This window comes from Notechis scutatus, chromosome 1, assembly GCF_049901735.1.
Source record: "Notechis scutatus isolate UNSWTSFEM ecotype Mainland chromosome 1, rNotScu1.2, whole genome shotgun sequence".
In the NCBI taxonomy this organism is placed as follows: Eukaryota; Metazoa; Chordata; class Lepidosauria; order Squamata; family Elapidae; genus Notechis; species Notechis scutatus.
The window spans coordinates 25436155-25450849 of NC_142009.1; the positions used below are offsets into that span (position 1 = coordinate 25436155).

General features: G+C 46.3%; 1 protein-coding gene across 2 annotated transcripts; it reads left to right on the plus strand.

The window, feature by feature from the left end:
• The first annotated feature begins 266 nt into the window (after positions 1–266).
• Positions 267–14076, plus strand: XAF1 (XIAP associated factor 1). 2 transcript variants are annotated; one of them, XM_026671640.2, is made up of 8 exons: positions 267–552; positions 1428–1563; positions 2848–2904; positions 5192–5387; positions 8687–8754; positions 10731–11081; positions 11458–11524; positions 13915–14076. In XM_026671640.2, exons 1-8 carry the CDS (start codon positions 446–448, stop codon positions 13956–13958), a joined length of 1026 nt encoding a protein of 341 aa, XP_026527425.2. In that variant the 5' UTR covers positions 267–445; the 3' UTR covers positions 13959–14076. The 2 variants fall into 2 exon arrangements, with proteins under 2 accessions (XP_026527425.2, XP_087815241.1); XM_087959115.1 differs by lacking the exon at positions 13915–14076 and having other exon boundaries at positions 333–552; positions 11458–11574.
• Positions 14077–14695: the final 619 nt, after the last annotated feature.

Genomic DNA, 14695 nt, shown 5'->3' on the forward strand with positions numbered 1-14695 from the left:
AGCAGCAACCTAGTTCGGTAAAATGTTTGTCCTCTTCCAAAAAGAGGGCGGCTGGCTAGGCCCCACGAGAGGAATGTTTCATCCAGCCTGTCCCATCACCCGCTGCGTGAGGTACTTTCCCTGCCGTAACGTGAGAGCAGATCTAGAGTTGGTCTCTGGGCCTTGGTGATGGGGCTAGGAAGGTGAAAAAGAGGAGCTCTGCTGCCCTCTAGTGGCTTCCCAAGTTTGAAAGAATATTTTTCAAATATTTTTACAAAGAAAAATTTCATTACTTTGTTGTTTGCGCTTAGCTGCGGGATTTATTGGAGATCTGCGGCGGAGGGGAGGGTTCCCGGGAGAGGAGAGGGAGCTCCCAGGTGGTCGGCCTTTGAAGGAAAAAGAACTTTGAAAGAAAAAGAACCAGTTTCTTTTGCAGCAGGAAAAGGGATGTGCTACAGGCAGGCAGATGTTTTCAGTTTCGTTTTCGCCGATCCAGATTGCAGAAATGAAAGTGAAAGATGGAGGGAGTCCGAGCGGAGAAATGGAGGAGGAGAGACGCATCTGCAAGAACTGGTAGGAAAGCCTCAATGCTAATCTCAACTTCTCACATAGGGGTCTATCTTCAGAGCTGTAGCTAGAGAGGCAAGTGTGCTTTGTTTTTGCAAAGATCATTTCTGTCTGTTCCGGAATCTGCTTGGTGGACAGGCTGAAGAGAGGAGAAAGCTTTTGGAAATTGAAGCAGGAGTGGTGTGGGAGGGAAGCCCAGCCACTCTACACTGTATTTGTTGTCCATTGCTGAATCACTAATATTTTAATATTTTAAATATTATTCAATATTCCACCATTATTCCAATATCTCAATTCTAATAAGACCAATTATTAATAGGATTTAATCAATCCTGGGATTATAAATCGCCTGGCTTTATTGTCCTTAAAAGCTATTTTACAAAGTTTCTTGACGTAATTGGTAAGTGAATCATTGCAGTGGTTAAGTTAGTAACGTGGTTATTTAGCGAATCAGGTCGCAAAAGTCAGTCACATGACCCTGGAGCACTGCAACCGTCATAAATATGAACCAGTGGCTAAGCATCCAAATTTTGATCACATGGTCCTTTTTCAGTGCCCTTGTGACTTTGAATGCTCAGCAAATGAACTGTTGTCAATCAAGGACATCCTGTATTTATCTCTACAGCTTCAGCTGGCTCTGGTCCATTTTCAAATTCCCTTTTTTAAAAAACTTTTGCTGGTGATCCATAATACCAAATACCCCCCATTCTCTTCAGTTGTTCAAGCATTAGCAAATGTATGTAATTTATTCCCAACATTCCATTGGGTTGCAAGGAGTAAAAAGAAGAATCAGTCTATTTATATCAGTCTTGTTACCAAAAGTGAAGTTTCAGACATATTGATGTCCTTGCCAATGGCCAGTTTTTTCCTTCTCTTCCTAGCAAGAGGGATGTGGCTGCGGTAAACTTCTCCCTCCACGAGGCTCATTGCATGCGGTTTCTTGCTGTTTGCCCTGAATGTGAGGAACCGGTTGCTTCAAAGGACATGAAAGAACATCTTGCCAAGGCCCACCAACAGGTAAGGAGGGTCTTTTGCTTTGCTTACCTTTGATAGGAGGCAATCCGGGGGGCTGCTGTATCTTAAGGTGCCACAGGAACGTGGTAGGATGAGAGTTTGTGTTTATCTTACATGCGGGTTGCCAAGCCGCCTGAATTTTTACCAGTGGAGAAGCTGAGACAGTTGTAAGTGTGAGGACCAGTTATAAGTCATTTTTTTTCAGTGCTGTCGTAACAAATGGCTATAAGTCAAGTTCCCATATGTAAAACAGCTTGGAGTTTTGCATTGTTTTGGGGGATGCTGGGCCACCATTTTCCCCAATGAAAGGAAGAGTTCTTTCTATGCAACTTTTGAGCTTTGGGTCCTGTAACAGCAGGGCTGGCTTGATAGATTTACATTCTAGCCTCCATTCCCCCCCCCCCCCGCCTCACAGGTCTCCCAATAACAGTTTTCCCCTTTGACTTCCCATTGACACTAGTTAACTCTTGGAATAATTTCTTTTGTGGGTGGGGTGGAGTAATGGACTATCACAGGTGCAGGTTTTGCAGAATTTGAGGTGGGAAAGAGATTCATACTCCTGTTTGCGAGCACCAGATCTGCAGAAAAGAATACGATGGATAGCAATAGCACTTAGACTTATACACTGCTTCACAGCACTTTTTACAGCCCCCTCTAAGCGGTTTACAGAATCAGCCTATTGCCCCCAACAATCTGGGTCCTCATTTTACTGACCTCGGAAGGATGGAAGGCTGAGTCGACCTTGATTCGGTAAGACCCGAACTGCCAAACTGCTGGCAGCCAGTGATCAGCAGAAGTAGCCTGCAGTACTGCATTCTAACCACTGCACCACCGCAGCAGAAGACAGTCTTCTGAAAGCTTGCAGAGGGAAGACAATGTTGAAATGGACATGATTTTCTATAGATGCATATTTGCAATGGTTTATTAACTTTGAGGATGGCCCTGAAAATCAACAGATAATGGACTGGAACACCCTCACCTAGCCTTATTCTTCCTAAATCCCATCTTCACCTTTCATTTATAAACCTAATTTGTCTAAAATTAACCTTCATATACCTTGCCTTTCCATGATCATCTTCAAAACGTGCATGTATATCCATCCATGAGCTGTAACATTGCAGGCAACCAATAAAAAATTTACAAAGCAAGACATGGTCTTTGGCAAAACCTCAACATCTTTGGAGCAGATCAGTGCTGTGTCTTGCCTTCCTGGCTTCCAGTGGGTGGTTGTGTCTTTGGGTAAAGCAACTGATCGGCTGTTTTCCATCCTCCCTTTCCCTCTTCCAGGTCAGATGCACGCTCTGTCACGAGATGATGCAACAGTATCTGCTGGAGCACCATGAGGTAAGGCGTAACTGGAAAATAAGCCCTAATGATTGTTCAGGATGCTCGTAATATAAACCCTATCCCCAAAATAAGCCCTTAATTAAGATTGTCAGCCAGAAGGATGCATTTAGTACTGTATTTTCCCCAAAATAAGACCTAACGAAAATAAGTCCTAATGCACCTTTGGAGCAAAAATTAACACAAGACTCAGTGTTGTTTTAGAGAAACATGGGTAGTAGCCTATTTGGGGGAGGTGGGAAGGACTGAGACCAGGAATGCTCCTCCTGAGTGGTAGCACTCTTCTTTGAAACAGTTTCACTCTGGAACAAGAGTGGCCCTATCTGGAGTAGCCTCCTGGAAGTCAGTCCAGAAGGTTTTGGGGTGAAGTGAGATATAATTAATAGTAACTGTGGTATTGTCTTGTGCCTTGGAAGCTTTAACTGATGCGATTATGTTAACATTGTAAATGCCAAGAGATGGGAGGTCCATAAATTTAATTAAAAATAATAATTGGTAAGAGAATGTTTCTGTTGCCTCTAATGCAGGGGTCCCCAACCACCGGGCCGTGGACCGGTACCGGTCCGCAGATCACTTTGCACCGGGCCGCAAAGAAAATAAAAATAAAAAATAAAATAAAAATGGCGGCTTTCTTCGCCTTCGGTGAATGCTGCTGGGATCGGGGATCAAGGACACAAATGAAAGAAGAGGAGGGAGGAAGCAACCAAAGCCTGTCCTGCTCTCTGGCTCAGTGGCTTCGGTTTCCTCCCGCCTCGTTCCTCTCAGTTGCTCTCTCGCTCCTCCACCAGCCCAGGAAGAAACTGCTTCAAAGAAGCCGGCAGGGTGGCTTTTCCTGTCGGCGCAGCTCCCGAAGCGCCCATTCACCCCCACCCCGCCGCCAATCAATCCAGGTTCAGTCCAGTGCTCCGTTCTGCCTGCCTGCCTGCCTGCCTGCCTGCGTTTCTGGTTGTTTCGAGCAGCTTCGGCTGAGTAAAAGAGGCGAATAGTTATTATTCTCAGCCGAAGCTGCTCCGAAACAACCAGAAACTAAGGCAGGCAGGCAGGCAGAACGGAGCACTGGATTGAACCTGGATTGATTGGTGGCGGGTGGGGTGAACGGGCGCTCGGAGGAGCTGCACCAACAGGAAAAGCCACCCTGCCGGCTTCTTTGAAGCAGTTTCTTCCTGGGCTGGTGGAGGAGCGAGAGAGCGACTGAGAGAGGAACGAGGCAGACACCTGAGGAGTGAGGCTGAGGGAGGGAGGGAGACACCTGAGGGATGAGGCTGAGGAGGCAGGGCCAAGAGGCGGGGCTTCTCAGCCGTCCTGCAGGGTCTTGTTCTGAGCCGTGGAGACAGCCGTGGGCCGCCGCCGCCAGCGCTCAGTTTTGAAGGCGCTCCTCAGCCCGGCACAGTTCCTGAATCTGCAGCTGAAACCCACCGTTTTAAATGTCCCAATAGAAGAGAATATCTGTCGCTCAGGGTTGCAATGAGGAGGCATTGGCGCTCCCAGAACTTGGTGGTTTGCTGGCAGGCGTTTTATTACCCGACTAGGTAACAACATCAGATGTTACCTAGTCAGGTAATGAAACGTCTGCAAGCAAACCACCAAACTCGGACTCCCCGGTCCTTGAAAAAGTGTTTCTGCGTGAAACTGGTCCCTGGTACAAAAAAGGTTGGGGACCACTGCTCTATTGGGTGCTCATTTTGTACATCACAGATCAGTATACCAGGATTGTTACTTAGTGTGATAGCATTTGCACATGCCTAGTACAGTTTAGTGTTAATCACAGAAAGCAACTGAGAATATAGCAGACTAGAGAGTTTTTGTGGGCTAGCATTTTGTGGGAATTCTGTCTCTTTGGTCAGTATATGTTTCATGTATTGGGTGAACACAGAAAATAGGCCAGTTTGGTGTAGTGTTTGAGGGACCAGGATAGAAAGGGGGGACCGTGAATTTTTGTCCCACCTTAGGCATGAAAGCCAGCTAGGTGATTTTCAGCCGGTCACTCTCAGTCCAATCTACCTCACAGGGTGGTTGCTGTGGGGAAAATAGGAGGAGAAAGGAATATTATGCATGTTCATTGCCCTGAGTTATTATAAAATTAATAGAGGTGGGATAAAAATACATGACTTTTTGTAGACCCAGGTTTATGCAATGTACAAGACATCATACAAGGCAAGATGCCATCCACACCTCCTGTGTTCCATAGCTAATTCTGACTGCCCAAGGTTCCTTCTGCAAGCTCTGAGGCCTTAAACACAACTGCAAAAACTGAACTTTGGGTCCTTTGTTCTTCCCACCCCTGCAGGCCGAAGAATGCCAAGAGCGCTCAGTTAAATGCCACTTTTGCGAGCTGGAGCTGCCATTCCGTAAGCTGCAATCTCACCTGGATGCGTGTGGCAGCCGCACCACGATGTGTTGGGATTGTGGCAAATACATCATGCACAAAGCCCAAGAGGGGCACAAGCTCACCTGCCAAACAGGCAACAAGCTGAGGGCCCCTGGTGAGTTTCACACCTGTAGGTATTGTTGCTAGCTTTGTCCATTCTCCTTCCCTATCAGTGCCCTTTTGAAATGCAACCTGGAATTGATGGAGATTGCCTCATCTTTTTGCATCTAGGAGCTGTGTCTGTTTTTCTCCTAGCCTGTGATTAGTGAAATGAAAGATCAAAATGACCTTCCCTTCCCCATCTCTCTTTCTCTCTTGTGATTTCCTCTCTTCAAAATGTGGTTTAGATCAGGGGTCTCCAACCTTGGCAACTTTAAGACTTGTCAACTTAACTCCTAGAATTCTGGGAGTTAAAGTCCACAAGTCTTAAAGTTGCTAAGATTAGAGACCCCTGGATTAGATAGAAGTCAGGCATTCCTATCCTTCTGTATTTCCGAATCTAACTTTTACCTCAGATATAATGAACATCTGTTAGCATTTGTTGACAGCTGCGCTAAGCCTATAATCTGCATCCAAAGTGTCACATAATGAACATAGTCTTTTTTTTAAAAGGGGCACATGACATTGTTGCTCAGAACTCATTCAGCACTCTCCTTATGTTTGAAAGCACATCCTCTAACATGGGTTCCTGCTGAATTCAAGCCACCAATAGGAACCCATGTTTTCAATTTACCAAAGATCCTGGCTTGCTCTGATAGTTCACAGGAAGAACTGTCTCCACTAATAAATAAATGCTGGTAAAAACTCAAATAAATAAGCTTGTTCTCTGTTCTTAGCCTAGACCAGGGTCCTCAAACTTGGCAACTTTAAGACTTGTGGACTTCAACTCCCAGAATTCCTCAGCCAGCTATGAAGTCCACAAGTCTTAAAGTTGCCAAGTTTGGAGACCTCTGGCCTAGACATTTAGAAATTGGAAGGGGGCAGAATAAAAACGAAGATCCCCAGGAATGCCACATTCCTCACTGGAAGCTAGAATGAGGATTAAGGAAATTGTAAGTATTTAGGGAAGGCTGAAATGAAGTAGAGTAATTTGTAGCTCAGAATATCCCAGGGTTGTCTGTAGCAAAACAGGGCAAAGTCTAGCAATTCCAGACATGATATTCTTCCGATTAAAATCGGAATTCCGATTTTTGGGGGAACCGCCCCCCCTTTCCCCCCCTTCTTCTCCTCCTTCCCCTCCCCTCTTCGACCTGCCGCCTTTGCTCCGGCAACGGCCTGAGGAGAGGCAGAGGCAGAAGTCTTCTGACGGGCTCCTCCCATGGAGGATTGGGGGTGGCGGCGGAGGCAGCTTGAATTACCCCACCCCGCTGTCTTCTCCAGCTGGGAAGGAAGCCGTAAGGCCCCCTTTCCAAAGAAAGCGAGTCTAAGGTTGGCAGTTCACGGGGAGAATGCAAATTGGCGCCTTTCTTGCCGCTCCGAGCGGTTTAGCTAACCCGCACTGGCCGGCGGCTTCGGGAATGAATGGAAGCCCCATCCCTGGGTAATTGCGGGAGCACCACCGCGTTCCCCGCAATGACTGGAGAGGCCGCTCAGCGCGCCGGCGGAACATCCCCGCTCTGTTCGGTGGAGGAGATTCCCCGAGGAGACCAGAAGCACGAGGTCAAAGGATGGAGCGAGGGGGACGACCCGGGAAACACAGGCGCTGCGCTCCGTCCCTGCACCAAAAATGCCCTTGGGGAAACTATTTGTCCCACCTAATAAAGTAATAATAATAATAATTTTAAAAAGCGTCCTGCACACCCTTAGGCTCCCCACGATCTGCCTTCTGACCTCGCTACGGAGGCTGCCAAGCCGAAGGAGCGGGGGGGGGGGAGCGGTGAGGTTACTCTGCCTGGGGATCGGGGGGGGCAGTCCATTCCTGACTGGAAAAAGCTCGCCTGCAAGGTCATTTCTGACCGCAGCATACAAGAAGGGAGTAACTCAATGTGGAAGTGGTTTGGGACCAGGTTAGCAATTGCCGGTCACATCTACCTGACCCACCAGAGCTGGGAGGTAAGGAAACATCAGAAGAAGAGCTATCTCCGTGGTGGCTCCCTCTTTCTGGAACATCATACCCCCACCCCCAGATTAGACTGGCTGTCTGGAAGGCCCTGAAAACTTGGTTCTGCCAGCGGGCCTGGGGAACCCAGAGCGGGATGGAGGCCATTAATTGGTTAGTTTGAATGTGTGTTGTCGCTAGCGTTGGTGTTGTGTGTGCGATTTCTTGCGCTGCGCGGGTCTCTTTTTGGCCGGCCTTGAAAGAGCGCGCACAGGGCGGGCGGTGGAGACGCGGGAGCGAATGCGGGAAGGAAGCGAACCTCATTGCAAAGTTTTGCCTGATACTCTGCTAAAGCTTCAAGGGGAGTTGCCAATTTAATTCCCACCGGGCGCTGTGCGGACCGTGGCGGGTGCTTAGGCAACCCCTGCACCCCTGGCTACTTTTCAGATTTTTTTTCAGAGGGGAATATCATGCCTGCAATTCCTACCCATCAGTGACATCACTGCACAACCCCTTCCTTTCAATTCCTGTGTTGTGACGCTGTTGCAGAGCATGGCTTGCACACTGGCATCACTTTGCATGCTCAGACTCCACGAAAAGACATATTGTCCCTTGCTTAGCAGTGAAAGACAGTCCGGGCAGCTTGTTTTCTGCTAGTAATTGCCAATTACAGTCTTAGCTGTCCTCTTAGCACCATGTTTAAATGTTGCCCTCCTTTACCTAGATTTATTTTTTTAAATTCTGGGAATCAAGTTGTGTCAACTGATCTGACCGGCTATAGGGTCTTCAAACTTGACAGCTTTAAGATTTGTGGACTTCAACTCCCAGAATTCCTCCTCCAGTCATGTTAGCTCAGGAATTCTGGGAGTTGAAGTCCACAAGTCTTAAAGCTGCCAAGCTTGGAGACCCTTGGGCTATAGTCCAAGTGCCCTATTAATCATTGCCTTAGCTTTTTGTGTGATGTTAACACATTGATATGATTGTTTTAGTTGCTCAAGTGTTGCATGAATGCAACAGTATGAATTGGTAAGGTTTATTATTATTATTATTATTAGTGAAAATAATAGTTGATCGAGGATTTGTTTTGTGAACATACTGTTGATTTTGCTAAAACTGGGTTTGTGCAACCCAATTCTAAGCCTCAGTATTTTCCAATTTATCCTAGGAAACTAAAGACAGGGACAAAATGGATGGATGGATGGATGAATTAACTAATTAATTAATACATTCATTCTCTTCCCTTGCTAAATCTGTGTCTAGGTGATTTTGGCCAGTCAAAGGCTGTTGGAAGGGGCACAGACCACTCTGAAATCTTTTTGCAGCTCTTTGATCAGAATGTTAGGACTGATTATTGTCTTCTAACTTCTCACCTTTAGGTTTCAAAACAAATTTATGCCAGCAGTGTAACAATTGGTTTCCAGCAGATCAATATCTACACCATCTGGTAAGAATTTTGGCCATCAAAAATTGGCCTTCTTGTAGCAGTGGAAGTGGCCAGTGATAAAAAAAAATCTGGAAATTTTGATAGTGACCAGTGGACTCACAAGAGACCAGCATGGTTACTCCAAGCCTTGGTGTGTTCTTTTGAGTCATGGTTAAGAGTGGAACTTGTTGGAGATGATAATCTATCTCAGGGGTCCTCAACCACCGGGCCGCGGACCAGTACTGGTCCGTGGAGCACTCTGTACCGGGCCGCAAAGAAAAAAAAAGAAAAAATGGCGGCTTTCTTCGCCTTCGGTGAATGCTGCTGGGATCGGGATCAAGGACACAAATGAAAGAAGGGGAGGGAGGAAGCAACCGAAGCCTGTCCTGCTCTCTGGCTCAGCAGCTTCGGTTTCCTCCCGCCTCGTTCCTCTCAGTCGCTCTCTCGCTGCTCCACCAGCTCAGGAAGAAACTGCTTCAAAGAAGCCGGGGAGGGTGGCTTTCCTGTCGCCGCATCTCCTCCGAGCGCCCGCTTACCCCACCCGCCCGCCCGCGCGCCAATTCAGTGCTCCGTTCTGCCTGCCTGCCTGTCTGGTTGTTTGGGAGAAGCTTCGCTGAGAATAATAACTATTCGCCTCTTTTATCAGCCGAAGCTGCTCCGAAACGAGGCAGGCAGGCAGGCAGGCAGAACGGAGCACTGGGTTGAACTGCACGCGGGCGGGCGGGGGGGGTAAACGGGCGCTCGGAGGAGCTGCGGCGACAGGAAAAGCCACCCCCTCGGCTTCTTTGAAGCAGTTTCTTCCTGGGCTGGTGGAGCAGCGAGAGAGCGACTGAGAGAGGAACGAGGCAGACACCTGAGGGATGGGGCTGAGGGAGGCAGGGCCGAGGCGCTCCCTGAACTTGGTGGTTTGCTGGCAGACGTTTTATTACCCGACTAGGTAACAACATCAGATGTTGTTAGGTAATGAAACGTCTGCAAGCAAACCACCAAACTCGATTCTCCCCCTCCCCCGGTCCTTGAAAAAGTGTTTGTGCTTGAAACTGGTCCCTGGTACAAAAAGGGTTTGGGACCACTGATCTATCTCATGAGCTGCCAGTCACACTTCTGAACAACTGATCTCTTTGTATCCAACCCAGCGGTGATAATTTTACTGCCAAAGATGAACAGGCAATTTTATGAAAATACTAGCTAATATTTTCATGTTAACTGTAGCAGTTAAAGTGGAAGCAGCCGCATTTGCAGGATATGAAAAACACTATTGGCTTTCACCTTGTTCGACGTCTTTATAGCCTAGCATCTTCAGTATATGTAATTTATGGTTCATAATATGTGCCCAATAAATGAATTCAAGAACTATGAATCTAAGAACTAAGATCTCTGAGGGAAACGGGTGGTTAAGAAGTGAAAGCATACAAACAAACAAAGTTACATGTGTTTTCAAAAGCGCTTAGGTCTATGTAGGGCTAGTTTGTCCTTCTTTCTGATTTTAATTGATTGATGATGTTTCCAATTGACTCAATTACTAAAGGCTTGTAGGGAGATTTCAAATTATTAAAAATTAAAATCAGAAAAACAAAAGAGACAACAATTGAAATAAACTTAAATGCAAACCTTTAATCAAGCTAACTAATAAAAGAGCTTTAAAAACTAGAGAAATAAGTTTGGAGCAGAGGGGGGAAAATATTCCCTTCACCTTTTATCCCTCCAATTGGAATATTGAAGTTCAAACCCGGGACTGCCTGGATGCAGACCACTGACCTTTGGCCTTTGTTGTGGGCCTGTTGTCAGGGCCAATTCTGGAAATGTGGGGCTGGACATGAAGAAAGGGAAATTCTCACTCAACTAGGTGAAAAGGAGGAAGACGTTTTACCAGAAATATCTTAGTCTCTGAATGTTGGGGCAATTAATTTCTGGGTTATCCTGCCCACTTTTATGACAGCTGCTCAACCTACATTAACCAAGCCTTCTTTGAAACCTCTCCTTTATTTCACCCACAGAACGAATGCAGTTCATCTCCCGAGCTCCTGGGATCTCTCGCCACCCATTCTGCTGCAAGATCAAGGTCTCCTCCATCTCCACAGAACCCTCCAACTGCAGCTCCTCCTTCCCCTACTTGGAAGATGAAGGCCGAGAAGGATGTGCGCCCCAAGAGGAGGGACAGAGAATTGCCTTCTATCGAAAAAATATCTCTGAGGTCTCCAAGAAGCAAAAAGGCATCTGGCTGCGAGGCCTTCACCTCCATCCTGACCTCCGCTGGACCACAGGCCCTCAATGACACGTATGACCAGCTGGTCACATGTTCCCAGTGCAACATCCTTCTTCCGAGCCCAGTCCTACAGAAGCATGAGGTGAGGAAGGTGAAGCCTGTGGGAATGTGGCAATAAGGGAGCCATTTGGAGGAGGGGGTATTATCCAGAGCTGCTGCTGCAGGGGAGAATTCACAGTGGGATCTCCTTCTCTTGGGGAAGCTCCCTGGCATTTGCTGCTAAACAGCTGAAATCCTAGCCATAACAGGCTAATAACATTTAGAAAATGGTGGGAGAAGGGAAACATTGACCGAAAAAAGATTATTCAAGTTTAGTGAGCTTTTAGAGAAATTGAATTTCTCTATCACGCCTTTAAAAAGGACATTTCAAAAAAAGGAGAGAGAAAGAGAGAGAGAGGCTGCAATAGCGGAAATGTCCTCAGGTCACGTGTGAAATCCCGATTTCATTCCTATTTCAGAAAAAGTGTCAGCGGGCAGTTTCTCTACAAGCAATTCGACGGAGCCCACGATTTTTGGAAAAAGAAGGTACTGTTATGATTTCTGGTTCGCTCCTTCCCTCCCTCGTCATTATTTAAACCACTTCATGCTTTTTCTTAAATGGGAAACATCATACAAATGTTGAAAGTATCTCCGCCTGTTCAAAAAGGCTGCTCTATTCCACTCAAGTACTTGCCATCTTTCTGTGCTGCTAGAGATTCAGAATGAGACAGCAGCGGCTGCTTCTCTGTTCTGCCAACAGTGGAAGGACAACGGAATTAAATGGATATTGTAGGGAGTGGTTTCCCCTTTGACTTTCACTTCCCAATTGCTTCTAGTAACTATTTTAAAGAGAAATTTTTGGTAACTTCCCTGGTGGCTCAGTGATTAGAATATAGTATTGCAGGCTAATTCTGCTGACTTCCAGGGGTTCGATCCTGACTGGCTCAAGGTTGACTCAGCCTGTCATCTTTCTGAGGTCAGTAAAAATGAGGACGTAGATTGTGGGGGGCAATATGGTGATATTTGTAAATCACTCAGAGAGAGTTCTGAAAACCACTATGAAGCAGTGTATAAGATTAAGTGCTATTGCTATTCATGAATAGAGTTGTTTTCCTCACAGCCGCCTCCAAATGGTTGCCAGAATTATTATTTTTTTAACATTTCACAGTCCGGCATACAGATAGTCTTTACCTGTTGCTTAATGACCAGTCAAAGTTATGAGGACCCTGCCCCAAAAGATATTTAGAACACGATTCCGAAATTCCAATGGCCTCCCCACTCCATGATCACATGACATTTCAGGTGCTCAGCAACCAGCCCATGTCTATGGCTATTTGCAGATTGCAATTTACAACATTTTTGCATTTACTTCCAGTTTCCGGCAAAAATGCACCATAGTAAACAATGGCTTTGCTTAATGATCATTTGCCACCAATCGCCACATTCCCTTAATAAGGAAAGTAGTACAATTGACTTGTGTCACATGGGTGACCCAAGTTATGAGTGACCTGACTTAACTATCATAATTGGCAGACTCAATTATGGTCGTAAGTCAAGTACTACCTGTACAACATTAGTATTTCTTGGCAGTTTCCCATCTAAGAACTAATCCGGTCTGGCCCTGTTCAGTCCAATCCTAATTAGAAAAGAAAAATGCTAGCAATCAAGGTTTTAAGAGTTGCCTGCTGTTGTTGTTTTTAAAAGCAAACTCTTATCAACCAAAGTTAAAAGAACAGTCCTGGTATCACTCAGGAAAAACCAAGAAAGCAACTCGTTCGTTTCTCTAGGAACGAGGAATTTAAAAAGTATATGGGGTGGCCGTATTGACTTCCATCCCCAGCCTCTCAACAGGTGCTTTCCTTCTGTGCCTCTCCAGACCTCCTTGTTCTCCTATGGAACCAGCTTTGTCTCCTTCCAAATAAAGCAGCTGCTTGAAGACTGGGAGATGGAGCATCTGTTTCATTCCGCAGTTTTGGGAGGCATATGGGCCACCTATGGTCACCCTCTGTTTGAAAATGGCCCCGTGGTGGCGACAGAATGGAATTTATACTTAACCAAGCTCCTCATCAAAATACTTCCACTGGAGGCTCCAGTTGTACCAGATGATAGGAGGGTATCCTGGGCTAAGAAAACTAATCGAGGAGAGATGCAACCTAGAATTGAGGATAAATTTCCAAACAGCGAGGACAATTAACCAGAAATTGTGGGTGCTCCATCACTGGAGGGCTTTAAGAAGAATCTGGACAGCCACTTGTCTGGAATGATATAGGGCAGGAGTCTACAACCTTAAACATTCAAAGAGCCATTTGGACCCATTTCTCACAGAAAAGAAAACACTGGGAGCCAATAATTTAACAACCGGTGTGACTGGGTGGACGTGGCCAACTGGAAGTCACTCACTCCCACCCAGTCAGCTGCTCTGGAATATGGAACGAGTCTCCATCCCCCCGCCATCACCCTTACCTTCTCAGGCCATGCGAGGAGTGATGGGGAGGGAAGGGGCAAAGCCAGCCAGTGGTGGGATCAGCTGACAGGAAGCCGCAGCAGAGGGCCAAAAGTGCCGTATGTGGCTCCGGAGCCGCAGGTTGCAGACCCCTGATACAAGGTCTCCTACTTGATCAGTGGTTTGGACTAGAAGGTTTCTTCCAACTCTGTTATTCTGTTAAGTGGACAAATGGGGCAGGCTGCAGTGGTCCCAGCACCAACCTCAAGCACTGGTCTTAAATAAACATATAAACCACAGAGGTTAAGACCTTTAATGTGCATGTATTTGGAATATGAATCCGGGCATGGGAGAGTTTGTTCTAAGAGCTAAGGAGGAAATGGTTCCCTTTCCCCTGAGATTTTCCCCCTCCCTACCCCAAAGCTGTTGTTCCCTGCTGCCCTCTGCCATGTTCCAAAGTATATTTATTCTCTTTCCCCATTTTGTATTGCAGGAGAATCCACGCAAACCCCACCAGAAGGAAATAACGGGCAATGACCTTTCTCAGCGGCTGAACTGGCCCTTTTCGTTCCAGCAGGATCGGGTTCAGTAAAACGCCTTGCCATACCCTGATCTGCCTTTTTAAGAATAAAAGAGCTACAGTTCACAACCAAGACTGAGCATAAGCACCATTTGCGGGTTTACAACAAAGAGTCTTTGGAATGCAAAAAAGGACAGGTGAGGTTTGGTGCAGCTGAATGGCACATGCAAAAAAAATGCTGAATCAGAAGCGCTGCAGATCAGGGGCAAATCTTGCATTTCTCAAAGAAGAAAGAAAAGTTGGTTGGTCTTTGAAGAGAACTTGGTTGGCCCAGAAAGAAAATATAGGTTTGGTGGAACCCAGAACTTTAAAAAAAAGTGACTTACAGTCCTCACACTTAGGACTGTTGCAGCATCCCCCACAGTCACGTGATCAAAATTCGGGCACTTGGCAACTGGCATGTATTTACAACAGTGCCAGGATCATGTGGTCTCCACTGGTGACTTTCCCAGCTGGCTTCCAATAAACAAAGCCAACGGGGTAAGCCGAATTTGCTTAACGATTGCATGATTCACTTAAAAACCATTAGAAAAAAGGATCATAATATCAGGTCTGTCTCACTGAATGACTGCCTTGCCTTGTTAACAAAAATTCTGGTTCCAATGGTGGTCATAAGTTGAGGACTACTTGTATAAGCTATGGGAGTCATTGCCTACACAATATTTACATTTTAAAAATTAGCCCAAGTATTAGG

Coding starts and splice junctions, on each gene's coding strand:
- XAF1 (XM_087959115.1), top strand. CDS start 446: ATGTTTTCAGTTTCGTTTTCGCCGATCCAGATTGCAGAAATGAAAGTG. Junction 553..1,427: donor AGACGCATCTGCAAGAACTG/GTAGGAAAGCCT, acceptor TTCTCTTCCTAG/CAAGAGGGATGTGGCTGCGG. Junction 5,388..8,686: donor CAACAAGCTGAGGGCCCCTG/GTGAGTTTCACA, acceptor TCTCACCTTTAG/GTTTCAAAACAAATTTATGC.